The 27,462-nt window shown below is 43.7% G+C and overlaps 1 protein-coding gene across 14 annotated transcripts in view; it reads right to left on the reverse strand.

Annotated features, from left to right (window-relative positions):
- Positions 1-2,045: 2,045 nt before the first annotated feature.
- The window catches only part of tns1a (tensin 1a), a 48,028-nt gene continuing 22,611 nt past the window's right edge, over positions 2,046-27,462 (reverse strand). For 4 of the 14 annotated variants that reach the window (XM_028421635.1, XM_028421652.1, XM_028421716.1 and 1 more), the window contains 30 exons: positions 26,438-26,487; positions 25,914-26,085; positions 25,787-25,837; positions 25,578-25,700; positions 25,439-25,503; positions 25,079-25,162; positions 23,090-23,202; positions 22,942-23,002; positions 22,764-22,839; positions 22,549-22,678; positions 22,295-22,360; positions 22,093-22,218; positions 12,651-14,306; positions 11,448-11,528; positions 11,056-11,219; positions 10,834-10,993; positions 8,682-8,756; positions 8,475-8,501; positions 8,300-8,372; positions 7,701-8,227; positions 7,528-7,614; positions 7,324-7,452; positions 7,155-7,253; positions 7,008-7,085; positions 6,867-6,938; positions 6,435-6,461; positions 6,030-6,198; positions 4,305-4,373; positions 4,202-4,231; positions 2,046-4,125 (listed from right to left, as the gene is read on the reverse strand). In XM_028421635.1, coding sequence (XP_028277436.1) covers positions 3,996-4,125; positions 4,202-4,231; positions 4,305-4,373; positions 6,030-6,198; positions 6,435-6,461; positions 6,867-6,938; positions 7,008-7,085; positions 7,155-7,253; positions 7,324-7,452; positions 7,528-7,614; positions 7,701-8,227; positions 8,300-8,372; positions 8,475-8,501; positions 8,682-8,756; positions 10,834-10,993; positions 11,056-11,219; positions 11,448-11,528; positions 12,651-14,306; positions 22,093-22,218; positions 22,295-22,360; positions 22,549-22,678; positions 22,764-22,839; positions 22,942-23,002; positions 23,090-23,202; positions 25,079-25,162; positions 25,439-25,503; positions 25,578-25,700; positions 25,787-25,837; positions 25,914-26,085; positions 26,438-26,487 — 4,770 coding nt within the window. In that variant the 3' untranslated portion in view covers positions 2,046-3,995. The remainder of the gene's footprint in view (positions 4,126-4,201; positions 4,232-4,304; positions 4,374-6,029; positions 6,199-6,434; positions 6,462-6,866; positions 6,939-7,007; positions 7,086-7,154; positions 7,254-7,323; positions 7,453-7,527; positions 7,615-7,700; positions 8,228-8,299; positions 8,373-8,474; positions 8,502-8,681; positions 8,757-10,833; positions 10,994-11,055; positions 11,220-11,447; positions 11,529-12,650; positions 14,307-22,092; positions 22,219-22,294; positions 22,361-22,548; positions 22,679-22,763; positions 22,840-22,941; positions 23,003-23,089; positions 23,203-25,078; positions 25,163-25,438; positions 25,504-25,577; positions 25,701-25,786; positions 25,838-25,913; positions 26,086-26,437; positions 26,488-27,462) is intronic. The other 10 variants (XM_028421701.1, XM_028421724.1, XM_028421683.1 and 7 more) reach the window with 9 other exon arrangements.

The raw sequence follows: 27,462 nt of genomic DNA on the forward strand, positions 1-27,462 counted from the left end.
TGGAGGACAGCTGGCCTGTCTCAGAGCCGGGGCGATCCACGGCCTCTTTCTGACCAACATGTGGATGTTCAGAGAAGCCCAGTTTCCAGTCGTAATAAGTCTGAATTGAGCGCTGTTATCTTAAGGAAACCCTCAGGAGCTGTGAATCGGTCAGACTGAGGATATGATACAAGTTAGGAGTGTTTTTCTTAGCAAATGAGCTAAATCAAGGCTTCCACTGAGATAATCACAAGCAGGAAACAGCTCACCAACATCACCAATGAGCTACTAATAATTTCCTAAAATATGTTTCACCATTCTCTTCACCAACATATAGTGGAGGTGACACTTAATAATAAAAGCCAGTTCTCTGAAAAACACAAAAAAGCACATATAGTAGGTGAAGTGCCATCCAAAACAAGCAGGTTGATTTTTCCATTTGATAAGAGCGGAGTGGGAATTTTCCCTTGTTTGAATATTTACAGTTCAGTGGCATCTGCATGTTGAGGGGTCAGGTTTTTCCAAAACAGCCGAGCCTCCGTGCGGGAAGGTCATACCTGGGTGAGATGCCTCTCACAGACTGAACACATTTCCATTATGGCTCTGGATGACCAAGGGAGAGGCTCATGTTCATGTTTTGGCCAGGTGTTGCATGAAAGTGATAAAAAAGGAGCTGCAGTTTTGACATGAGATCACTCTTTTAAGCTCATCTGAATGTATTTGTGCTATTCGCACCCATTCTGTGTGACTCAACTTGACAAATGTCATTTATCTTAATTTTCTGTTTATATAGTATAGTATATATACTATATAGTATAGTATATATACTATATACTATAGTAATATATATATATATATATATATATATATATATATATATATATATATTTTACATTGAATATATATATTCAATGTAAAACACCTACAGCAGCTTACCACCCGACACTCCTCCTTTCAAAGACAAAAAGACATATGGTTATGATTTTAAATTCACCGACTTGGCCAGATTGATCCCAGAGGTATCAGTGGACGCTAACTACTGCAAAGCTGATCCCCGTCTGTGACCTCTTGTAATAAGGAGCTCCTTGTCAATCCATGCACCCACAACAGCAAGAGCACGCGCCTCCTCTTCCAGCCCATATATATGTAATTTGTCAAGGGGAAATGTGTCATGCATACTTGTGAGTTTGAACACCGTCTACAGCTGTGAGAACTGCTCAGAGTTTTGAAAAAACGCGTTTCTTTACTGGTCAGTTTTCTCATGCCCTGAGCAAACATCGGGCTACTGCTCAGTGTTCAACCACAAGCAGCACACCTGTTATCAATTTACTATTGTGTGACAGAGGAATTGTTGACAGATTTTTGGTTGTAGCAGGTTGCTTAGATTGGAAGCTAACCGGTCTATGGTTAAACAAACAAATAAAAAAACTTTTTAAACTCAAGAAGGAAAGTAAACATACCAGAAAGTGCAATCAATCAAGGCTGCCTACATCTGCATCAACAACACATGTTTGAATGCAGTAAGATGTGCTTTCTAAGAGGTTTCATGTGGGTGAAGGTTTGGATTTTCAGGCATCTTTTTCCCATCAGAGTGTGACCAAAAGCTTCACTTTTATCCCTGAAGCAGCTCCTTAAATCAACTTCCACAAGGTGCTGCTGATCAGGCAGCTGCAAACCTGACGCACATTCTGGTAATTGAGGCTCTCTGAACAAACACCCACACTGCTCCGACTGATCTGTATTGCTTTAATGTTTTTTTTTTCTCCTTAAGCAATGACAATATGATGTAAATGAAAATCTGAGACCCTTTTGCACATCCATAGTAGCACATTCATACAACAGTCCCATCTGTACAAGGGGGTCACAGAGTCTTTTTTTTTGTATTTTCACTAAAAGGTAACTCTTGACTCAAAGCCAACAGGCACAATGCATCCGTACCTCTTTGCTTTCAATGAAGCGCCACCATACATTCCTAAAACTGTGACAAATGTTTTGAAAAAGAAAATGTCAGAAAATAAATAATAATAAATAACGTTGAAGAGAGGAGGGGTGGAGAAGACACCATCTGGCAGCTTTAACATGATTTATTTGCCTCCAGCTCCATATGAAATGTGAGTATAAGTGCTTTGTTTAATCCAAAGGGGCCTTGAGATGGACACATTTTTTGTTGAAAAAACTGCTGCTAAAGCTGAGGTGTGAATGATTTAATAAAATAAAATAAAATAAAAAAAATGCAGCTAGCTAATTAGCATAGATGTCTGAATCTTTGGCAAAAAATCATAACTGTCATGGGTGGTGTATTGCATTTGAGGTTCCCTTTTTTATTGAATTTAAAAAAAAAAGATGCTTCTTTCCATGCAATTCACTCATGCCCTGTCTCGTTCTGAAAAAAATAATGACGAGCCGAAAATGTACAAAGTAATGTACACCATATATTCAAACACATTTCAAAATCATCAGACTTTGAAATCATTAGCCAAAATAAGTATATATTTTTTTTCTCAACCCATTATCTTTATCTAGACTGTACAATATATGTATATATGAGTAATCATGAGGGACCAAAGCAACAAAAATAAATACTTTTTCGCTATGTCACCTTTCAAAGTAGTATATCTATGTACATTTATATCAGTTTTCCTTAGCTTATTGTGAATGGTTGAGCGTGTGTGTGTGTGTTTGTGTGTGTTCACAAGCAGGCATTGAGCACAGTGTTTTTTTTTTCTCCCCATATCTAAACGTGAATTTTGACAAACACTGTGGGAAAAAAAGAAGAAGAAATAAACCCTGGCTCAAGTGAAAGAAATAAAAATCTCACCATCTACTTCTACGTTTTTAGGACTCTGAGGAGAGTACAAAAATGTTTCATGCAGTCTTTGACAAGTCATACAACCTCAGTGTCTTGTTATTATTATTATTATTATTATTATTATTATTAATAATATCATTAATTTTTTTTAGCACACACAGCATAGAATGTTTTCAGTGATGGTGAATGCTATGAGAGGAGGAGGAGGAGGAGGAGGTGCATTTTGGGACAACAACATGCATTAAAGAACAGTGCATAGGTCCAGGTGATGGGGGGTAGGGTGGAGGTGGGGGGTCAGGGGGATGGGGTGGGGTTCGATAACCCGATCCCCTCCCCTCCCCCGTGCTGACTTCCAGTGTGTTTTAGTGGCAGCAACAGACTGCAAGCAGGAAAAAACAAAGTCTGTGCAACTCCAAGCCTGAGCGAGCAGCGCCATCTTGTGGAGAAACTCCTCTCATGCTAAGAAAAAGGCTTGGAGAGGAGGCTGAGGTGATGTGCAGTGACCTTAGCGTGGCTTTTTTCTTCTTCTTCTTCTTTTATAGTTTTTTTTTTTTGTATTTTTTTGTGAGTCTGGTCTGCTGTGGGCAGTTTAGATCAGTCGTTGTTGCACTGCAGAGCCCTTTCCAACACACAACAGACCCAGAAATGACCACTCTAAGGGTTTCACAATGACTTTTGTGGAAGGTAGAAGAACCAAGTTTAAAGATCAAGCTAACATGCATAATGTCTTCAGACACTTGTTTTGCTAAAAGCCATCAAGGCCGACTTTTTTCCTGAAGACAAGTTCAAGATTTCTTTTCTTTTTTTTGTTGTTTCATCTTTTGAAAAGAGGAAATAATAATGGCTTAATAGCTACATCATTCTTGCACTTGTATTGCAACTACCTTTGGTAAATCAAAAAACAACAGAAAACCCCTGAAACGTACAAATCCTTACATATTCCCCTGACTTGTTCCTTTGTTTTTTAAGCTAGCAAATTTCTTTCAGCGAGGAAACTCTCTCGCTCCATGTTTGTCACGTGCACGGCTCCACACATCGCATCCTCTATGCTCCACAACTTCCAACAATGTCAAGACAGCAAGGCAGAGAAAGGGGTAAGGGGAAAAAGAAACAACAGGCAAAAAAAAAAAACATCATCGGGAGCCTCTGGCGAAGAAAAGACACCAACGAGGATTTGCAAAAATGGCCATTGCCATCTGAGGGTATTTCACCGCTTCATCATTTTGGACACGAAGCTGACGATGGCAGAAGCCGGCTGATCCAGGTCCAGCTCAGCGAACAGGTGGCTGACATTGTCTGTTGTGCTTCCTTGTTTTCTTGCAACAAATCCAAAAAGCCTGAAAACAAAAATCTGGAGTTAGTACTTTTTTGTCTGCATTTTTAAGCTCAAATGTGTAAAGGAGGTAAACTTACCTAACTAAGCCGCCTCCTTCTTTGCCCCATCTACAGAAAGAAACAGAGTTGTCAGAGTTTGTTTTTTGCTTAAAATTTGTGCACAGGAAAGACGTATTCTTACTTTCTGTCCTGGGGATCGATGTCACAGTAGGTCATCGTGTTGATGGGGTAATGTCGCCTGAAGAAAATTCTGCAGAAGAAAAGACTTATCAACATACACCTCTGATGATATAATACTCTTAAACATGGGCACTACAGGCAAAGAACAATCCTGCTCTGAATCCCAAGTAAGTGCATTGTCAAAGGTGTACCCCCAGGTTTAAGGTTTTATACACCTCCTTGCTGGGCCTGATTATCCACTCCACCATGGAGTGACATATCCATATGTATGAGGGATCAATACCTCCAACTCAACTAGGGATGTCCCGATCCGATCACATGATCGGAAATCGGGCCCGATTACGTGATTTCAGACTCGATCGGAATCGGACATTACCTCCCGATCAGGACTCGGATATATACTTTTTAGGGCTGTCAAAGTTAACGCCTTCTGTGCAGGGTGGCTCTGTGTCTTGTAGTGCAGGGGTATGACAGCTGCTTTTGGTGCGACAGGTCCTGGTTCGAGACCTCGATGTGCTGCGTGTGTGAAATCTGCCATGTGGCCTCTCTCTCTCCCTCTCTCCCCCTCTCGCTGCCAAAGAGGCTGGATGACAAAAGGCGTCACTCCGGTGCGTCGTAGCGTATAAAGTGTGCAAAGTCCGGCCGTCAGATTTAATATGGCCCGCGGCTTCTGTCTTAAAATGTGTCAAACCAACAGGTAGTTCTTATTTTTTTAACTCATTGCGTGACGTTTACGGGATGTTCTGAGCAGACCACGGTCAGCTCGCTGTCTGCGTCGCCACGGTGCGTCACAGTGCTGCAGGGCTCGTTACAGCAACACAGAGAGCTGTGAAGCTGCACAACACTGGTTCAACACTTCCACACAATTCACCACAAGACTAAACATGCTCATGAATACAACGTGCCATCAAAGAGAGTCCGCGTTGTACGAGTGAAGTTCTCTGCCTTCTCACTGGCGGCATTCGCTGCAGCGCCACCCAGTCTAGTCCTCTTGCCCAGTCCTCTTGTGCCATCTCTGCTATTTTATGTGTTTCTGTCTACCTGGCGGCGTTTTTAAAATTCGCTGATGCGCATACACCACGCAAACGCGTGCGCACACAAACACATGTGCGCACAGGTGAGCCCACTCCCAGCAGCAGGTAGAGTGCGTGTTGTTTGGCTCTGTGCTCATGACCTGCTAGTTGGTTTGACTTAACTCCATTGACTATGCTCAGATAAGCTATGGTAATAGGCCTACCACTACTCATAATAATAATATTAATATCATTAATAATAACAATAATAATAATAGTGTTGATAATTGGGGGCCTTTCCAATGTTAAATGTTCTTTAGAAATTAAAGTTTATTGATCTTTGAAAGGGTGTACTTGCATTATATGTCATTATCATTATGTTAGTTGAACATTGATTTGACAATATTATCGCTTATCGCAATAATTTCTCTTGGCAATTAATCGCCCAGCAAAATCTGTTATCGTGACAGGCCTACACACACACGGGTTTTGCCGCAATGAGTGCCTTTATAGAAAGTATCGGATCGGGATTCGGTATCGGCAGATACTCAAAATCAAATGACTCAGACTCGGACTCGAGGGCAAAAAAACCTGATCGGGACATCCCTAAACTCAACCATCTACATGGACTCCTACCAAGGTTGCGAGAAAGTTCTACTATTCTGTATCAGGCCCTCCCTAACCCCACCTGTGTCATCCAAAGTAGAACTCACTTCCTCTGACTGTCGGTGAGGGTGATGCCCTGTGCGGACACTTTGAAGTGGACGGTGGTGGCTGCAGGTAGGGGGTTGGTGGCCAGAGTCTGGCTGATAGCCTTGGCGATGGCCTGAGGCCCCGTGAGGGACTCCATGTCTACGGAGTTGATGTAGAGGACGTTGCACGCTAGAAGTAAACAAAGTAAACAAGGATGTTGGGAGAGAAGTGTGGTGCATGCGGGTGAGTGTGAGGTGATGGAGTTTACAAAGCATACAGTGAGGTTTGTCATGCACTGCACAGCATTGTTTACATATTTAAGAACTCTACTCACATGCATTTCTTTTAAAGCAATCTAACTGCAACTGTGATTGCAATTTTTTTACATTCAAGTGCATGGTAGAGCAGAACAAACCGGTATTTACCATGTGCTTCCTCTGGAACTTTCTGAACTGTAAGGTAAGGGTGACAGTGTGTGAGCAAGTGAGCTAATTTTTCCAGCTAACCATCTATATTAACCCTCTAAAGCAGTTTCTGGATGTTTTACACTCCTGTCACATTTGCAGTCACAGTGGGTTCATTGTTCACTACAACATAACGTCCTGCATCTCTGCACAAACATGGCTACATGTTTGTGCTGTGTTTCTTTACAGAATCTAATTAGTTTAAACAGTTTATTATTGGCATTTTTAACTAAAACAAGTGTGTCTAAGGAAATAAAATCATTCTAAGCTTAGATTGGTAATATTTTCATGGACCATGGGGAATTTAAATGTCCAGTGATTTTTTAACATTTTTTACAGTTTCAGGCACACATTGGAGTTGAAATGGCATTTTTAAATCCCAGTAATGCTTACCTGCTCCTTGCTTCAGAAGTTCAACAACTGGATCAGTAGGTGTGGCGAGTTCTAGGGCCTCTTCATTGGGGTCTAGAAGAGGGAGAATTTATGTCAGAAAAGCAAGAGTTTACGAGCAACGATCTGACAGTACAAGCTGACCTTTGGTGGGGATCATCAGCTTGCAGGGCAGAGCCAGTGGGGTCATAGAGTGTTGGTACACCAGGGCGGAAAGACATCCTGCAAGGACAAAAGCTATCAGACTCTCTTTCTTGGTCTACATGTCAGATCTCAGTGCAGTAGGCTCACCAAAATAGGGTTCATTTGGACAACCCTTCAGACGGACGCCTTTGGGGCTTGTCTCGATCAGGAAGTGCCTCACCAGCTCATTAGTCAGGTCGCCAACCACTAAAGAAGATGAAAATATGTAAAATGATTTTATAAAAGACGCCTGATCTAGATGTGTGGACTCCTTTACCTTTTTTGTTCTGCTGGACGGTCGGAGGGGGGCAGGCCACCTTCATTGCCAGGCCATAAGCCCCACGGAAAGAATGGCTGTCCCTTATAATGAAGGCCCCGGGCTCCCTGTCCTTCAAAAGATTAATGGCTAGAAGAAGGAAAAGAAAACAATAAGTTTACACTTAAAGAAAAAAAAAATCAAAGCAGTGTGTGTAGTGCTCACCTTGCTCTCTGGAGATGTCTGGTTTGTACCAGAACTTGGATGTGTCCTGGACAAATTTGACGTTCATCTTAATGTCAGGATACCCATCTGTTTGGATTTAAAAAAGGGACAGTGGTTACATTGAGGATACAGACCTGCTGCCTGCTGTGAAGCCTCAGATTCCTGTCCCTCACCATAAATGGACTTGGGGACTTCCGGGAGTGTGTGCGTGGAGGACAGGTTTGGTGTGCTGCCACCGCTAGCTGGATTAAGGTTCTTGTTGTCTGTCCTCTCTGCATCACCGCTGGACATGTGTCTCTTTTCGGGGAGCTGTGGAGAAACAGGGAAGGAGGGGGTAGAAGGTGGCTGGGTGCTGCCCTGGCGTGAGGCTGCGCCCAGCTCATCGGGTGTGCTGTGGCCGCTTGCCGCCATGCGGCGCCCCATTATAGGACTAGGAGGCACGCCTGCCACTGCTGATTTGGCGCTGCGGCTGACCAGAGGACTGGAGGGGACGCCGGCTGCCGACGGGTGTCTGGCCAGTGATGGGCTGGCTTGTCCCAGGCGTCGCTGGAGGGCTGGGCTTGGCGGGGTGTTGGTGGCTACTGTGCGGTGGAGGGTGTTGGGGCTACCGGGGACAGTGTGGACGCCCATGATGTTGACCTGGGAGCCCTCAGGGGAGGCGGGTCTGTGCTGAGCACCATCTGAGGAACCAATCCTCCTCCTACAAAAGCAATCACTATCTATGAGTGTGTATTGTGAAGGATGCTTGACTGATGTGAGTGTGACGACTCACCCATCAGCGCTGTGAATGGGACTGCTGGAGGAGAAAGGAGCTTGTGCCCTGGAGTCCCTGAAACCACGATTATCTAAGATACACACACACACACACACACACACACTTTAAATGGGATGCCGTTACCAGGCAATATACAAACACAAAAGCAGAGACAGGAAATGATTGCCCTTACCTTGCTCTCCATCATTAGAATCAGAGTCTGACAGAAAGCAAGGAAGAGAGTGCAAAGCAGGGTGTGTTAGCTGAAAGCATGAAACTGTTTAGAGCACTTGAGGACTACAAAAAACAACGGCCTATCAGTGAAATATGCACACACTTTGTAAAGATTTGGTCATCTTTGTTTTGTTGTTCTATGCCCACACACAGTGTAAATACTGACCTGACCAACCCTGCTGATGAGGCTTCAGTCCAAACGCTGACAGAGGAGTCTTGGTCAAACCCGGAGGGGAGCGAGCTGCAGAAAACACAGATTTCATTAGGTGGTGTGCACAAACAAAACCACAGTAGCCCTTGATACGGTTGATCAACAATGACAATGAGGTGAATTTGACTGATGCAAATAACAGGACTGAATTAATGAGGCTCAACATCAAGCACTTTTTTGCCTGATTTTTACCCTGTTAAATGAGGCTCACACATGTAATGATGAAGGTGCTGAATGATTTTCAGCATGCTGCCACACCAAGCAATGACTGGTTAGACTGAACATGGAGGTGAATCACTGTAGCCTCAGGAGGTACTGGATGAGGTTAGCGACATTCCATTTTTTTTGGAACTCACATAAAACCACAAAAGAGCATCTTACAACAACGGGTGTGTGTTCAAGAGCAGCTGCAGAAGAAAGGAGGGGCTAACATGTCATTTAGAGACATTTAATTTGAAGGTGCAGCATTGGCAGATATACTCCAGCGTGTCAATGTTTGATGCTTTTTTTTGTCCCTGGAGGACTTTTATTTTAAAAGAATTTTCTCATGAAATACTTGCAAGAATCAAATGTCACATAAAACAAGGGTAAAAGATTGCAGAGAAACAGAAGCAAAACAATCGAAAAAACAATCATTTGCACACATCTGTAATCTGACTTTATGTTTGCTGTGAAGCAGGAAATTAAACAAATTCTAAATTTGTTTAGTGTTTGGGAAGTAAGACACTACAAAACCTTTTCTGATCCCCATATGTATATATTGGGCTTTTTGTCAGCAAAACCATTGTGCAATCTGCATATTTATTATTATGCATTTATTTAATCTTTTTTTATATATATACTATATTATGTATTGTATTGTTATATTAGTCCCAAACAAAGCAGGACTGGTGATTGTATGAGAAAATATGTAAAATCTCCTGATTTGAATGGGACCTGTTGCCATGGTAGCCCAAAAGAGTTGTAGATGGAGGGCATGCCCTCCCTATTCAAATCCTTCGTGGAGATCATAAAACCAAGACGCACAACTTCGCCATACAAATCTTCCAAACCTTTGATGACGATGGATCTCACCTTCATCCTACTAGTGCTGGGCTTGTCTGAGACTTTGAGCAAGTATGTCTACAAGGATTTGAAAAAGACTTGGGATAAGGCTTTGGAATACTGTCGGCTGTATCATGCAGATATGGCTCCTATCAACAATGAAAAAGACATCCAGAAATTAAGGGAGCTCTCTGGCAATATGACTTCTGCTATCTGGACAGGAATGGAGAAAGAATCCACAGACGGAAGGGAATGGAGGTGGTCAGGAGGTGGAAAAGTGACTTACTTTTTTTGGGCACCAACTCAACCTAGTAATACAGCCAATGAAGACTATGGCCTCCTTATAGATTTCCAGATGCATGATGCATTTCAATCTACCACTGGTACGATTTTCTGCTACAATGTGATCGTGGTGAGGGAGAAAAAGACTTGGGAAGAGGCTCTGCAGCACTGCAGGAAGCACCACAGTGACCTGGCCAGTGTGGTGTCTGACACAGAGATGATGCTGATCCAGAATGAGCTGCACAAAAGCACCACCACAGAACGTGTCTGGATTGGTTTCCGTTTCTTGTCCGGGTCCTGGCTGTGGGTTGATGGGCAGAATTTGGCTTACAAAGCTTGGGGTCCACAAGGAGAGCCGGCATGTCCAGGAATGATGCTGGGGTGTGCAGCCTTAGAGGTGATTGGAGAGGGACAGAGAGGGCCGGGCCCTTCTTTGTTTGTTGACACCACAGGGACAGTGAATAATTATAGAGACGCTGTGTGGCAGGCTAATGACTGTAAGGAAAAGCTCCACTTTGTTTGTTATTGATCTAGGTTACCATTTATTTTTGTGGTTGTTCATTAGTGGTTGTTAATGATCTATTTTTCCTTATATTACCTGTTTATTGATCTGCATTATCAGATATCATATATCAGATGTTTGATTGTTAGCACTGTTGTTTATCATTTTGTTTGTTTTGTAAATAAAACTACTGTGTTTTTTCACCAACAAATGTATCTAAAAAGATCAGATAAAAAAAGGTTTTAGAGCGCCCCCTGTCTGCAGGCAGAGTGAACCTACACATGTTGAAGTAAGGAGTCTGTGGTGACACGGGAAAGCTGGAGGTTGGAGGGGAATTCTCACCACCGCCTCCAAAAGTGGGACTGTTGGAAAACCTGTCGGCCGCCTCGGTGTCCTCAAATGCCTCCCGGTAGCTGTGCATGGGACCCTGGAAAAGAATCTGTTTTATTTTAATCGTTTGTCTGTACTATGCCAAAGAGTTAGAAATCTAAATTTAAATACCTCTCTGGGTTTTCCTCCCGGGTTGAGGGACAAATTGTTGGCAAAGTCTGTTGAGTGCACTGCTGACGTGTCCTCGTGGCTGCTCTGGTACTGGCCCTCGCTCGTCGTCCGACGCCTGCCTGTCTCGTGCATCGCTTCTGGGGTCATCCCTCTAGAGCGAACTCCTGAAACCCCCGCCAAAACATTGTCAACAAAAACTTTATACAACCAGAAGTAGGACCTGAAAAGGGTCGATAACCCTCATCCAAAAATTGTGTACAGGAAAGATGTGTAAAGAAAGTTGCAGGAGAAGCAGTGGAAAAGGAGAGAAAATAGAAACTGATGATGAAATATTTGATTTTGAAAAACATGAAATAATGTCAGAAATTAAAAGCGAGGGAAAGTGGACAAACCAGAGAAGGAATAGGAGCGGTGGTGGTCAGATTGTTGCGGTGTCATGCTTTCACTGATGCCCCGAATACGAGCGTTGTACTCTGTTCCAGGGGGGTGGGGATGGGGATGGGAGGCAGCAGGTGGAGGATAGGGAGGAAGGTGAGAAATGTGCAGAGGAAGAAGCAATGGTGGGGTCACGCAGCAGAGAAATGATTGAACAGAAAAAAAAAAGAAAAATCAGAATAAAAAATGTTCAAATTAACCCCCAGAGGCCCACTGTTGTAATATTATGTCACATTTAACCATACAAAAATACAACTCAACATGTTGCTTTCTCTTTAAAACCACATTAACATCAACAATGAGGTTTGTAAGGGCTCATAGCATATTAATAGACGGAATCATAGGTCTGTCAATGGAATGAAATGTGTGGATTCTTACAAATATCTGAGAGAGTCTGAAGAATCATTAGTCGACTGTATCATCTATGGTGTGTATGACATCACTGAGGCCATAACTGTATGAGGCGATAACATATATATATATATATATATATATATATATATTGGTATATATATATTGGTTTTAGTGAATAAATAATTCTACAAGTTTGTCATTAAAATATTACTTGTATGATCATCATTTTGGTGTGATTATGAGCTTACACAGATTACTATTATGAGGTTTTATAAGCAGTAACGACTGCAAATGAACCTGTGAGTGATATCACTGAAATTCTGCTACCCTTCAGGTCCAACATTGTAATAACTTTCTAAACAATTTCCTTCTATATTTGGGTCTCTGACGGTAAAAAAAAAAAAAAAAAACAGCCAGACTCTGCTTGACCTATATCAACCTTTTATAAAAGGTATTTACACCTTTGGTCCACTGGGAGGTGCAGGTGAGCTTCCATTGCATCATTATGAATGCAGACAATGCCTGGAAGCTGAAGCCTCTGAATGCTTGGCTATTCTTACTGCCATCCCATCTGCACTCTCACCAGCTCTGCTTTATTTCAGCTGCAGAGCTAATTTTATGAGCACAGGTCATTCCTCTGGTACGGCACCCCCACATGATGAATCTGTAACAGAAACTGCTCACGTTCTGCTTGCTGCTCAAGATCCATTTAGGACAAGCTGGAGTTCAGTCCTGTTCAATCTACCTTAGCCTGTATGCTAAAAATTCATCATGTTTTTGGAAAACTAGATTTCTTAAAGCCTTACCGGCGATGCGGTGAGCCACCAGGCCTTCCAAGTTTAGCGTCTCCTCCTCTGTATCTTGTTCTCTATGCAATGATGAAGAGGATGTATCCTTAGGCTGAGGAGTAAGAGCAGGAAGTGGGGAAGAAGAGGCACTGTAGCCTGGGTATGGAGATGAGGTCTGCAGGTCTGGGGAGTGCGAAACCCCACCACCTGGGTACGAGGTCACAGGTTTATTTGGTGCCTGCTGGTTGTGATTAGGGGAAGAGTTGGTGGGGTAGTGGTGGTGTGTGTGGAGGTAGGGCTCAGGGGTGTGTGTCGGGGTGGTGTTTTGGTGCTGGTATCCAGCGTTGGGCCTCTGGGGAGAATATGCTGGAGACTCCATGACTGGGCTCTGGTTGGGCAGTGTTGACACCCTCCCAGCCGATCGAAGGGGCTGATGGACTGGCCCAGAGTTGTTGTAGCTGTGGATGGCAGAGTCAGCTTGATACGAAGGCCTGGTCAGGGTCTGGGAGAAGGGAACCTGGGATGAATTAAGGCTGTTCTCCCCAGGGGGTGCACTGTGGGACTTAGACATGTGCGAGTTGATTGGATCCAGGTCGAGCATTAGCATGTTTAGTGCCTCAATGGACTGCTCGATGTCACGCTGTGAGGCTGAGGTGGGAAAGTGGGGCAGGCTATGGGTTGACTGAAGAGGTGGGCCAAAGGGATCATCTGGTAAGCTATACTGGTGCCAGGCATTGAGACCTCTTTGAACAGCCTCCCGACTGCTGGTGCTCCTCTCAGGGGCCCTTGGCATCAATTTAGGGTTGGTCTCTGGGCTGTCTGAGGGTTGGTTCCCAAATGAATGTGAACGGTACATCCCTCCTCCATTTTGGTAATTGTTGTATCCCCCCTGTGGCGATGCGGAGTCCACAGATCTCTCCTGCATTGCTGTAGGAGTTCGTACTCCATGCACAGGCATCTCGTTCAGTTTTTCTCCTAGAACTGCTCTCTCAAGGTATGGCCCGTCGTTCTGGCCACTGGCAGGTGTCTGTGGTGGGTAGTACAGGTCTCCTGGTGTCGCCTGACCCTCTAAGGATGAGAGTGTGCCCAAGCTGTCCACACTGTTGCCCTCTTGGCTATGAGGAAGCTCGTCGTCAAGAATATCTGTCTCACGCTCCTCTGTTGAAGGGGCACCAACTAGCCTTGTGTGCCCCCCATTGACATGCACCTGCGCTGGGACCAGATGTCGGACTCCTCCACCTGGACTGGTGGATGTGGACAGGTAGGCCTGTCTTGGTGCCTCGAGGCCGCTCAGAAGCTGGTCGAGCTCTCTTTTCTCTTGCGGGCTGAGTGGTGGGGCAGTTGCAGTAGGGTTGTTGTGGCTTACAGCACTGTGAAGAGACTGGCTGTGCTCATCGGTACGATCAGTCTTGATGGATGCCGTAGAGTTGCCAGAATCGCTGCTCACAGAGAGGGTGTGGTCAACAGCAGGGAGTGAGGTGTGGCCTGTGACTGGAAGGGTCTGCTCAGTGGTTTGCAGGGGATGGTTGGCGTGCTGCAACGGGTTCTCTGCATTGGTTAAGGGGTTTTCATGGACTGGGAGGCCATTGATGGTGACAACTCCCTCCAGGGAGTCTTTCTTGCGGACCCGGGCATATAGACTTCCATCAAGTGGACCTTGGGTATGACCCACATCTGAAAGAGATGGAAAAAGATTTATTTAACAGTAACCAGTCAAGAGAAAGGACAGACTTGCATAAATTAGACTCGGCTCCAAGTGGGTGGAGTAGTACAACCACGCTTACACCACAACCACACTGAATCTCCCTACTCTACCCCCGACTCTTTTGACCCTGAGGTCCAGCATGCAGCACAGCCATCAGCAACACAACCCCTCCAGGGTCTATTAATAGCCAATTTGCAGGTCTGAAGCCCCTGTCACGTTGCGTCAGCACAGGCCCACATGGTCTTGGGCGTGTCCTGTCCGAGACACAGCTGACCTGTGTGAGCCAAAGGGGACGAACAGCAGTGCCAGGTTTTGAAAGACTGAGAACTGTGGACTGGTCTTGTTGATTTCTGGCTGCTGATTCATGCTGGCAAAGCCGGGGTGATTGCATACATGTCAACAGTTATAAAAATACATCATACGTTGCATAGGCCTATTTTTATGACTGATGTTTTTAACCAAGGAAACCAGAACCTGAAATTCATCTGAACATCTTAACTAAATTCCAAATGCTATCATAGGATGATTTCCCACTAACACACCTATTCAGTAGTGTTCACACAGGGGGCCACAACAATCTGCAAAACACTGCACCAGCGCTGGTTTCTAGTATACACATGCAAAGCGATAGACAACGTATACATGACAATTTGGGAGACCCCTGAGGACAGATGGTGGATCACTCGGACCGCAGCTATTTCAAAACCCATGTCAACAACGGCTCACAGGCACAGTAGCAACAAGAATGAGAGGACAGGCGAGGAAGCCGTAAACACATTTGTTCCTGCGATTGGGGGAATCCAGGTTTATTAGTCCAATGCTATGATTTCATAAACCTTATCCTAATTTCTACATCATCTGGAACTGGAACCATCCTCCTTACCTGTAAATGAATTTTAACTCCACTGTCTACAAAAACATTTCCTCTTCATTTGGATTGAAAAAAGCCAGTCAGTCCATACATCAGTATGTCCTTTAGCAGCCTCTCACTGACGGAACTTTCTCCCTTTGGGCTCCTTCTCTCACTCTCCCTGTCCTCTCTGATTCATGTCCTCCCATCACCCACCATGTGCTCTGCCGGAGCGAGGTGGGGCCATACCACTGAATCTGCTAAAAGGGGGGGCTGGCACTCTGGGATAATCTCTGACTTGTTCCCGGCAACAGAGGAAAGTTAGGGAGGAGGGACTGGGACATGCTGTCATTTTAAATAAACATCTCACATGCTATTTGTCTGCACTGCACAACTGGATCATGATGTCATCAGGGGGATCCCTTCACTGTGAATAACTGCATTCTGCAAGTTGGGGGCCTTATATTGAGTGTCTAAGAGCCAGCCTGCTCTGACCTTAAACAGAACGCCCTTGTTCTTGTTCATAAAAGATGATCTTTTAGCACTCCACGGCTAAAACGACTCAGCTTTGACACTTTTTTTTCTAGCTGCTGGGTTGACCCCATTTGAGGTTAAATCTGGAAAGCAGACACTGAAGAGGAAATCTAAACATGCACAAAAAATGTTTCTGTGGTATCATAATTATAGATGTATTACCGGAAAGCATTTTGAACTTTTTTTTTGGTGTCTGACACTAATTTTCCAAAAAAAAATATTTTTTAAAACTCAACATAAATGAGGGGCGACTGAATCATTGATGTTTCCAGACTGAATCTCACCTTTCTCTTGCATCACCAGGTTGCGACCTTTACATTTGCCTCACATTCCTGGCATGTGCGTAAACTCTTAAACAAACATGAGCTTGTATACACCAACATGCATGGAAACAGACCAGTGTTGAAAGAGTGCGACCTTTAACTGTAAAAGTGAAGGGATAAACAGGATGTCTGCAAACAGCTTGTATGTTGGAGTGCCCTTGAGCAAGATCCTGAAAGTCTTTCAGCTTCACAACTATTGCTATTTCTGCTGATTGTGGGTGTGTATATGTTTAAAAGCTCGTTTTGTATTTACTTCCTGTTGCTGCTAGGACTCATCATGTGCTCCCAAACTAGACATCCTTTTTCTGAACCCAATTTGTCCAGTACTGCAGTGTCTGCTGAACACCTGTCCTGGTGTATGGTGGTGGTGTAGACCGTGGACAGGTTGCAAGTCTATCGCCAACATAGAGAGACCAATAACCACCCACAGTCACACACACAGGCACAGGGAGTATGTGCGAACTCGCCACAGAAAGACCCAGTTTGGAACCTTCCTGCTGTGAGGCCACAGTGCTAACCACTACACCACCGTGACACCCGATGCTGCCAAACCTTTCTGGCTGAAGACGAATTTTGAGGCAAGCACAGTGATGGACTTGTGATCTGTCTGGTGTGTACCCCGCCTTATGCCAATTGACAGCTGGTATGGGCTCCAGACCCCCATGACCCTGCACTACCGTACAAATAATGTATATGTAGATACAGGAAAAGGAATGACACCAACAAACTGCTCTTTATCTGGACACATAGCTTTGCTCTGGTGTCAGTGAGTAGCAGCGGCAGACCTTCACTTACATATATTGGCAAATTAAAAGCATTTACACACAAAGGAATAGAAACTTCTATGACAGGTGTGTTCCTTTCTTGTTAAAATGCCAGAGGCAACACACACACACACACACACACACACACACACACACACCACCTGCCTCTCAGCTGCATTCTCTTACATGTTCACTTGAGTGTCTCGTTGCTGCATCCCAGCCTTGGAGGCAATTAAAAAGCCATTTAACCACCTGCGGCCAATGGTTTATTATAAATAGACAATGTGCTACAACCACTGTTATTGTTGTATCAAATGTACCAGCTGGGATGTGGATTATATACACAGTTAGTACATTTGAGATTAGCTGACAGGAGTGAATGAAGCTTAATTTGTCAACGCGAGGAATGGGAATGTATATCCCCATGATATATTATTATATATATGACACCATTAGATTATTAATAGTGATGGAAGTAGAGCCAGTTCACAAGGGTTGAGATCCTTCCTTTTAAGTTTCCAGAGCTGGGCTCTTATAGGGGTCACGATGACCTTATAAAATGTTCCAAACCCATTTTTACAGAACACACAAGCATATAAATATAGAAGCATACCTAACTTTTAAAAGATTTAACTGATGCATATGGTGGGTACGGCAAAGCAAAGTAGGAGTTTGGCAGTGATGAGCAATGAAAAAAATGGTCTCCATTGGTGGTGATGTCAGCACGAGTATCTCACAGCAGGATGTGACTTTCACCTTCGCAGCTTTCATACCACGGTGATGACGGTCAGTCTGCATGCCAGCAGAGGTTTGACTGACAAAGTGACTGACTTGTCCTAAACACCCGTGTGTGAGAGACACAGGGTGAAAAAATATACCCTAGCCGAGCATTTAAAACTATCCTTTCATTTGCAAGAGAAGAGAGAGAAACCCGTCTCATAACGGAGGATGTGACAGTCCATCATCGAAAAAGGTGTCATGGTTGGCGTATCAGTGACTGGCACAAGGAAAACTGTTGCAGTTTTATATTTGCAGTGTCTGCCGCTCATCCTATCTATCACTGTCTGCCAGCTGTCACAGTTTGAGGTGACGTGACGTGAATGTATCAGTGTCCGTCTCCGAGATGGCTTTCAGGGTGAAGTCATCCATCCGTCTGTCTGTCTGAGCGCCTGTCATAAAAAAGCCATCCCTCTGACTGTCTGTGTATTTGACTGCCAACCTCATCTGATTCGTGTCAACTGGAAGAAGAAGTGTAAGGTCAAGCTGCAGATTGAGATTATCTGCGCTTAAATCATTACTAGTCATCTTCTGTATATTTTCAAAAATGTACTTACTACTTTGCAAAAGAGCAAAGGAGCATTTACAAATGATCCATGCTAGGATGTAAATAGTACAATAGATGGCACTGGTTAAGCAAAGCTAACAATCTCACAAACCTGCCTCAACTCTCTTTTAAAAACATATGAATCATGGATTATGTAAATTTTTGATGATCCATATTGTAAAACTGTATTCTTGAAAGAAAATGCTATTCGCACCCATATAATGCTATTATTTCCCCGGGTGACTTACAAAAGCTTTTCTTCTAGCTGCTCTACAACCCTAAGTGTAAATAGCCTAACTGCTTCCATTTGACTCAAATATGATCAGGTACACAATCAAAGTAAATGAATATTGGATTAAAATGTGTCCTTTAAAGATCCATAATTTGAAGGTGAGGCTAATGCTATTTGCAGGTGTGTGAACCTAAACATGCTATTTGCTAATGTGTGATTAATGTAATATTTTGCCTGGGTGAGAATAGCCGCATAGCTTCCCTTTGAATATTTTCACATCGAGTGCAAATAGTACACTAAGTAACTGAATATTGGAACAAAATGCGCACGTAAAATAACTTCAAAAATAGTACAACAACAACTAAAAGTGAACTAACACGAGGGTGTCTGGGCGGCATATCTGTATCTGCTTTCTGTGCATCTGTCCATCCAGTAGCTGTCATAATAGTGAGTTTGCCTGCTCTCTACCTTGATGTCAGTCTGTCATCTCTGGCCCTTTTGGGAGCTCTGGAGAGCCAAATTTACCCCTCAGAGACAGAAACCTATTGCCCTCTGTAGGTGCAGAAGTACAGTAACACTCACATGGACAATGTTGGCCCAATTTCAAGACAGAGATTTGAAACAAAACAGTGTAATTGAAGCAATAATAGGAGAGAAAGAAGGACAGTGAGAAAAGCCGTATGGAGACATCTCCACAGACAGTAGGAGAAAGGAGGCATTAAGAGATGAGAACTGGCTCAGTGGGGTTTCCACTGCTGGGATTTGAACCTGCTGCTACAGCTCACCATGCTGTCAGCAAGAGGCCTAACTAGAAGCATTAGACACACACACACACACACACACAAAGGTTGCTTTTAAAATACCTGCACTCCATCTCATCTGATATGCTTCAAAAAATTACTGCACTGGGTTTGAGTGTAAATAGCCTGATAATAGTTGCAATGTCTTGTGCGCTGACATGAAGCTATTCAGCCGAGGTCTCTAATACTTTTGGTGTACCCAAATTGCAGCCCACTTGTAAAATGTTCCACACACAAATTGCAGCCTCCATGACTCATTTTGTGCCGTGTAGGTGCCAAATGCACAGGATGCAACGACGTCGACATGGAAACGCAGTAAACACACAAACAAACTCAAACTTTTGCAAAAATTAACACACATTTTTGCACATTTTGAAGCAATAAAGCTGCTACTACTCACCAGTCAGCTCTTGTTGTTCTTTTAAATGTTTTTCATCTGTTCAATCCTCCTTATCCTTTCTAATGCAGCGTTCCTTGCTTTGAAAAAGTCTCAGTGTGCCTGTCTCTCTATCTGTCTCTCTGTCTGTCTCTATCCAGCTATTCCAGACATGTTTCAGGGCTCGGCCCCAGCCAAATATGGGAGGAGGGCGGTAAACAAGGAAGAGCAGTCACTGGGCCTGTTGCCTTACTGTACGCCACACACACACAGGCACACTCACTCCTATAGAAAACATTGCTTTTACATACTGCGTCCCATATGGAGCTGCTAATACTTGGATATTTCTTATGATTTTTTCAGATTTCTACAGAAACAATCATTTGGTGGCACAAACCATGGCCTTCTGGCTGTTTTGACCTTCTGGGTTAACAGCTGCCTCCTGGGCTATTAGTAGAGCAAAGGCAAGCCGACAAAACACAAGATGCATGGCACACACCACATAAAAAACTGCACAAACATACAAAATGTTGTATGCCCCAATAACACAAACAGCTGGACAAACACTAAATTCACCAAGTACAGCTTTAAAAGTAAGGAAGCCTCTCCTCACATTCCACAGAGCATCAGTGTGACATACTCCAAGCTTCCTAATCCTGCAGACCCCTTTTAAGACACCCATCTTTTGTCGAGTCCTCTCGACTACATTTCCAAGGTCGGCCGTTAAAAATGGCGTCAGGGAAGAGTTAGCTGAGTCCCCAGATGCATTCTGACATCAACGCCAGAGGATGAAACATTCGTTTAACACCAGGACAAATAAACAACCTGAATTCTTTAAATGATACCTGATGAGTGAGTAATGTCCACTGTGCTGTCGTGTTTAAAAATAGGTCATTCTGTCATGGAGCTTATCAGTGTTATTCATTTGGCAGTGGTGCATGTGGTCACCTGGGTGTGCCAACAAAATGTGTATTTAACACCTGATTAAAATACTCTGCATGCCTGTTATATATAAAAGTGTTCTTTCTTCCCAGTGGTAACTTTTCCAACACTGAATTCCAATCTGTGTTGTCATTTTTTAAAGGCTCTGAATGTAATGTGACCTACCTCTGGATAATGAAGAACTATTGTTATATTTGAATTGAACAATATAATAATCACCAATCTTTGAGGCTGTAAAAAAGGGCAAAAATTGCAGTTCCTCAAATGGCCACATGAGGGTACTTCCAAGAGGGAGTCAATCCCCACTGAACTTTATATTAAAATGCCTAACTTTAGAGCAGAAATAAACATATATACACCTGGGTTTCACATAGGCTCCTTTGCCCTTATTTGGATTAGGGTGCAGTTAGGTAGACTCCAGACCTGCAAATATGGTGACCCTACCTCCAAAAACCTGCAATATTAATCTTTTTTTATGGTCTATAGTGAGCGAACAGTAGCCAGCTAACCTTTGCCAGCTTATTGTAACTTAGCTAGCATCTGGCACTGATTACTCTGGAAAGCTAGCTAATTTAGCATCCAAAATAGTTGATGGTGTTTCTACCAAATAATAATTTATTCATGTTTGCCTACACTAACTCCATGTGCATTAGAGCTAGCATAAACATATTTTATGCATCCAGTGTTCTTCTTTATCAAGTCTGTCCATCCATCCACACTTTACTAAAAAAACGACACCATGCTCCAGCTTCCCTTGAACATCCAAATTCTTGCATCTAAGTGTAAGAGCGAACCCGGCAATTAGAGGAATGAATAAACCGTCAGAGATGTATTTCTGCTGAGTGAGAGAACTCTGCCACCCATTCAATTAGGATCAAACTTGCAATCCTGGCGATTCCCGCTGACCTCCTTGCAACACAGCAATTACTGCAACGGTTCTCTGGGGGATGTTCATAAAAATGAAATGGGTCTTTGCAAAGCTGTATAAAAAAACCCATATATAAAAGTGGATGCTGCACCACAATGGCTGCCAAGTCCTGACTCAACTAAGGGTGAGAACATCCTTCTGTTTGTGCAAATTTAATTGATTAATTATGGATCTTATCATCGCTAAGGGGATCCAAGGGACTCAGAGAAAGCACTTACATCATTTATGCTCATTTTATTTTATTTTCATTTTTGTCTTCTTAGCATTAAATTATAAGTTTCTTAACTCTGGCACAGAAGCAAAAGCTTAGAGTGGATGGAAGTGGGTTTGGGCACTTGGGGCTGCTGGTGTGTCAGGTTACAACACCCCCTGGGGAGGGGGCTGCCAGTAGCAGGGTGACTGACGCCCCCCTATTTCTGCAGCGGCTATTTAAAGGCCTAATTGACAGGCTGGAGGAAGAAGAGGAGGGTGTGTGAGCTTTACAGGCAGCACATAGAGGAGCAAAACAGCAGCTTAAGATCTATTGTGACCAAAGAGTCATGGGTTCTGTAGTATAAAGGAGCCATGACATCAAATTTTATAAATCAAACTATCAAAGCAGGATCTGCAGATGACACGGTGACACTGATAGTCTCTATTACCAACTGTGGATGAGTAGAGACAACCTATCCATCAGACATACCGTGCTCACTGACTGAAGTATCCTCACAACAGGGGTTAAAGTTTTCATACGAGTCCCAGCGGATCAGAGGGTCCTGGGTGTTGTAGTCCACAGAGACGCTTGGCCCATTCTCCAAGTGGCCCAGGCCTGAAGAAAAACAAAGCATCATGGGTAATGGGGTTGTGTTGAGTATTTGAAAGTGAGTTAGAAAAAAAATGTCTACCTTTGATTTTTTCTGGTCCGTATGAGAAAACAAACTCCACCTTGCCATACTCTGGGAACCTCTCATCTGTACAGAGACACACAGTACGACCATAGTTCAAGTCATTGTGTAAAAATGCTGAACCTACCTCACCACCAGAGGACCCTGTTTCCTCTGAAATTAGATTTGGCACAAGTAACAAGACCACGGGGAATGCACAGGGATCCTCAAAGGGATGCGATCCACCCACTGAAGCACACCTTAAGAGCGGTTACCTTTGAACGTCTCATCCAGTTCGTGCTTGCCGAAAACCACCCCAAGGTCGTGGATGGCACAGGTGTGGAACTGCACCCTGAACACCACATCTCTGGTCGGGTTTCTGTACCTCTTGTGGTAACACTTTAACTGTGATGACAAACAGGAAAAGGTGACATCAACACATTAATCCCTGCATTCTGGGAGTGCCTACTTCATATTTAAGGGAACTCACCAAGATGTCACCCTTCAAAAGCAGACCAGGCTCGATGGTGATACAGATACTGGTGTTGCTGTCTCCTTGTACATTGCTGTGGTAAAAAAAAAACAATAATTTAAAGTATGTCACATGCTTAAGCTGTGCCCTGGATTCAACACAAACCACACTTGAAGTGGAATATAAGTTTCCATACTATATTCCTGACGTATAGACTGGTTGCATTGCCTGGTAGATCTTAAGGAAAGGACGGCAGCCTGTAGGTGAAACAGAAAAGCAGCTAATTAAAAAAAAAAACAACAAACTTCTTCTTCTTCTTGCTGTATATTTCGTCAGATACTTGCCTCCTTTAGATTCAAAGTTTGGTATGCCGTGCATGATGACGTGATGCAGGAACAGAGGCTTGTTGTTGATCTTTATGTGTCCGGACAGAAGGCCATTGAAGTATCGCACATACCTGCAGACAAACGACACACAGCATGTCGACTCGACTCCAGGGACCATGAATATCCAGATTCTCCTACTGAGCATGTAAAGACCTTGTGGTTATTTAACACACCAAACACCTCACCTTCCTGTGTGGCTTACCTTTACCTCCACTGTGACTATGAAATAGCCTTTTATCCACTACAGAAAATGTCAGAGCGAATTGGTGTGTACAGAGGCCAGTTGGAGGTCTGTATAGTTAGAGTGGTCTGGTTGTTAATGATGATAATCATGATGTTACCGAACGTGACCTTGACCGTGGGGTCACTGCATGAAGACAACCCCCCTCCTTTGCTCTGCTGTCAGTGGCCAGATGGTTTAGCCTCTGTAAAATTCAATTAGACCGAGCTGGGACGCCATGTTTGCAGCACTGAGGGGAGGCCTGGCTCACAGCATGCGTGTCTCTTCCTTGTACTGGACAACTTTCAACATGTAACAGGGATTGGTAGAGCTTTAAGCTGCTATAAATAAAAGCAAGAACTTTTTAGACCTCTTGAGACCAAGTGGGTTACAATCTATATAACTCTGTGAATGACAATCCATCATTCAGAATCATAATGAACCTTACAAGTTAGAAACTAGAACACTTTTTATGACACTTTTATAAGCTGTCTAAAGGCACTTTTAACAGGTAAAAAGGCCAGCTTTCTTTTAGTGTTCAAATATAGCAGCAGACAATAAAATTGTCTAATTTTTTGAGTCACAGATAAACTCATAGTAACACTACAAGAGCCTGAACTACTTTTTTGGCAAGCAAAATGCCTGGTTGTGTTTTGTTCCACAAATCAAATCAACACATTACCAGCTGTTTCTGACCCAATGTCACACAACAGGCAGCCAATCATCTCAGCAGGCATTCGGTTTGTTTACCGTGGCTCGCTACCATCCCACAACAAACTGCTAATGCTAATCATTTAGCAGCACCGAAAAACACTACACATAACACCTTTATTCTAACCTTTTACAAGCTTTGGTGGCAGCAGCGGACTGAGCTCATCTCCTACTCTTGATGTTAATGTCACACATTCCAGACCATAATACTTGCAGACTCCAGGGGCAGAGATAATTATATCCAAAGCAGGAAATAGCAGCGGGGCAAAGGGCAAGCCTATAGACCTGTTAGAGAATGGTTGGCTGCCTAATTCACTAGCTGAAATGAAGTGGTGTTAAGTCCCCTGTGGTTTCCTGTGTTCCTTCGTTGATTCCCTCTAACCTTTTTCCTGCTTATCCTTTCCGAGAAGCTCAGATCTCCCTCCTCAGGTGAAGAAGGGAGACAGTGAGGGGTCAGCCCTTTCAGCAGTTGACTATGTAATACTGCAGGCGGGGCTAATTAATATCGCAGATTTATGGCTTAATGGAAGATGACTGAGAAGACATGTCTCCCTAGAGTGAGCTGCATTCAAAATAATACATTGCTTAAATACCTCTAAACCTCTCTTGATTGCTTTGACCCGCTCTGGTTTGGAATCGGCTCTCTTTTGATGGATTATTGCTCGCTGCTAAAAGTGGAGGGATTGAGGAAGGAAAAGAGGAATTGCAGGAAAATATGCTTAAAAAAACAAGAACAGCCTCCCCGTGGGATCTCTCAGACAGACTAGATAGATCACCTCCCTCTGTGCTGTGACATTTACTCACAATTATCCCAATTAAAACAAGGATTAGAGGAAAACAGGGGGGAAAGGGAAACAATTTCACATTCAAATTGCCTCTTTTGGCTCCGCCTACTTTTTGGCTAATCCAAAAATTTGCCTAAAATTGTTTTAAAGTGGCTAAGATCAATCACTTGGTTTTGGAACCATCCTCAAAATGCCTTGAAGCACAACAGCAGCGTCAAGCAACACCCTTACCTTTTCTGTGATGGTTGAGTTACAGGAAGTGATTTGTCCTCGTAGAAGCGTCTCATGGCGAACCTGTCCAGAGCCTGGTCAGCACTACATGACACAAAATTAGACTTATTTGTTGTACCGTTTTAAAGATTACTAATCATCAACAATGGAAAAACTGGTAGAGATCTAGCAGCTTTAAATCCTCCTGGCTCTGTCCCACTTGTTAACATCTGGTTGCATTAAAAAGGTTTCTTCTCACAAGGCCAGAAAAATAAGCAGGAGTGTTTAGCCAGAATAATCACATCAGTGTTTCATTTTCAAGACAGCTGCTCAGGACTTTGACAGATCCTGTCCTTATAAAACCCTGCTAGGAGCAGATACCTTGCGGATATGTTGCTGTAGTGCATGTACGCAGCCACCACCACCCCTGTTCGACCTCGGTTGCCCTGAGACACAAAGACACAGGGAGTTAACCACCAGCGCTTCACACACTTTGTCGTTTGACGAGTCCCGCCTTCACCTTGTTGTGAAGTACCACCACGTTGTGCGGGTCTGCGTTGAGCCACGTGTCAATGGCTTTGCACATGCTGCAGATCTTGTCCAGTGCTGGTGCGTGGTTGTCAGGCCAGCCAAACTCAAAAACCTGAGGATGAGAAAAATTAGGCCGGAGATCAGGTTTCATCCCAAATATGGCTTCTGGATTCAGAAAAAAAAATAAAGTACTGGTACCCTGTTGTTTAACTTTGATAGGTCGGCCCTCTGGTCGCTCAAATTGAGCACCTGAAAGGGAAATACAGATATTAAAGCATTTATATGATCCACTGGAGAGATCCTAGTGTATGTGTGTGTTCCTCACCAGGTAGTGGTCGCCATGTTTTGACCGCAGCATGATCGCCACCTCCTTGAGGTTGGTACCGTAGCTGCGGTCATCGGCGCCACCAGGGAAGGAGACAGAGATGATCCTCTCCGTGATGTAGACCAGATCCACCTCATAGCTCTCCTCCATGGCCTGAACCACGCTCTGACTCCTGGAGACAAAGGGATCAGACTACACTCAGCGATCTACTGTTAGAATATTTCTCCATCTTCTCTGCAGGACTAACGACGAAAGTTCATCCCAAACACCCTCTTGATCAAATGTAAACTCCTGCAGCTCACGGCTCATATATTTCTTGGAAGGGAAGAGATTTACAATCCTTGGCTGACTGTTGACGTGACCTCTGCTGATGTTATGCAACCGGTTTCATGGGCCAAACAGTGATTAGGTTTATTGGTTGGTGGGCATACAGGAAAGCCCTGCATGGGAATTTACATTCCTAAAGAAAGGCCAATCCAACAAAGGATTTAGGGAGCAATTGTAGTTTTTAAACTCAGACTTACCGTGACTGCTTTCGCCTTATCTCCACGCTCTTGCAGGACCTTGTGGATCCCTAGAGAGCACACAAACAGAGGGAGAAAATAGCTATTGAAGAAGAAGAAGAAGAAAGTACCCTTGTGTTCCCTTCTGTCTCTGGTCTTGTCAGGACTTGGGCACACAGCTTAATTATCCTGTCCTGTATCTAGTTATTTACAGAGAAGTCAAGCTGTTTCACTGTGATAGGACTGCAGTGGGAAAATGTTACTAAATATGCCGCACTGTCGAGGAATAGCTGCATAATAGATGCACAGCAGTTCCCTCTTCCTCTCACTATTTTGTCGGGGAGAAGGTGTCATCCAAAAAAAACGACAGCTGAATTTATCCCCCAAACAAACTGTTGGTCAAAGAGTGGTGTTGGCAAGGTGTGCAAACTTAAACACCAAGGGATACTGCATAGTCCTCACAGATGAAGCTAATCCAGCCCCCGAGGAGCCAAAATGAGGAAAGCATAATTCTCAGTGATCTGACAGGAAGCAGATGTTAGGCGAGCGGCGGGGCGGCAGGCGGATGGTGGTGTTTGCAAAATGAAACAGGCTGCTCACAAGAGTGCATTAATCATGTAAACCTTTCTATGCACCAACACCGCGTGAATTTTCGAAACTATACGATGCTATTTAATTATCAATAAAAGTTGCAATTAAACAATATAGTCTATGTATCACAAAACTAAAGCAGTTATTAACAGTATACATATCACAGATGATAGATTTTTATCATCAGCCATCCTTGTGTGGGCGTGACCTACCTTGGCGAATAGGTACCCTGTGCTCCACCTCCACGATGAACGCATGCGAGCCAAACGCCTTCGGATGGAGCTGCCCAGAGGCATGGCTACAATCCCCCTATTTCTGATTATAATTTACACTAAAGGATTTCCATCAAAATCTGTGATTTAAATGATTATGTAATATACTGTACCACAACCTCTTCCTTTCTTCTTGGCTGCCGTCACCCTGCTTTCTCCCTCCTTCCCGCTTTGTGTTCTCCA

Source organism: Parambassis ranga, chromosome 2 (assembly GCF_900634625.1).
Source record: "Parambassis ranga chromosome 2, fParRan2.1, whole genome shotgun sequence".
In the NCBI taxonomy this organism is placed as follows: domain Eukaryota; kingdom Metazoa; phylum Chordata; class Actinopteri; family Ambassidae; genus Parambassis; species Parambassis ranga.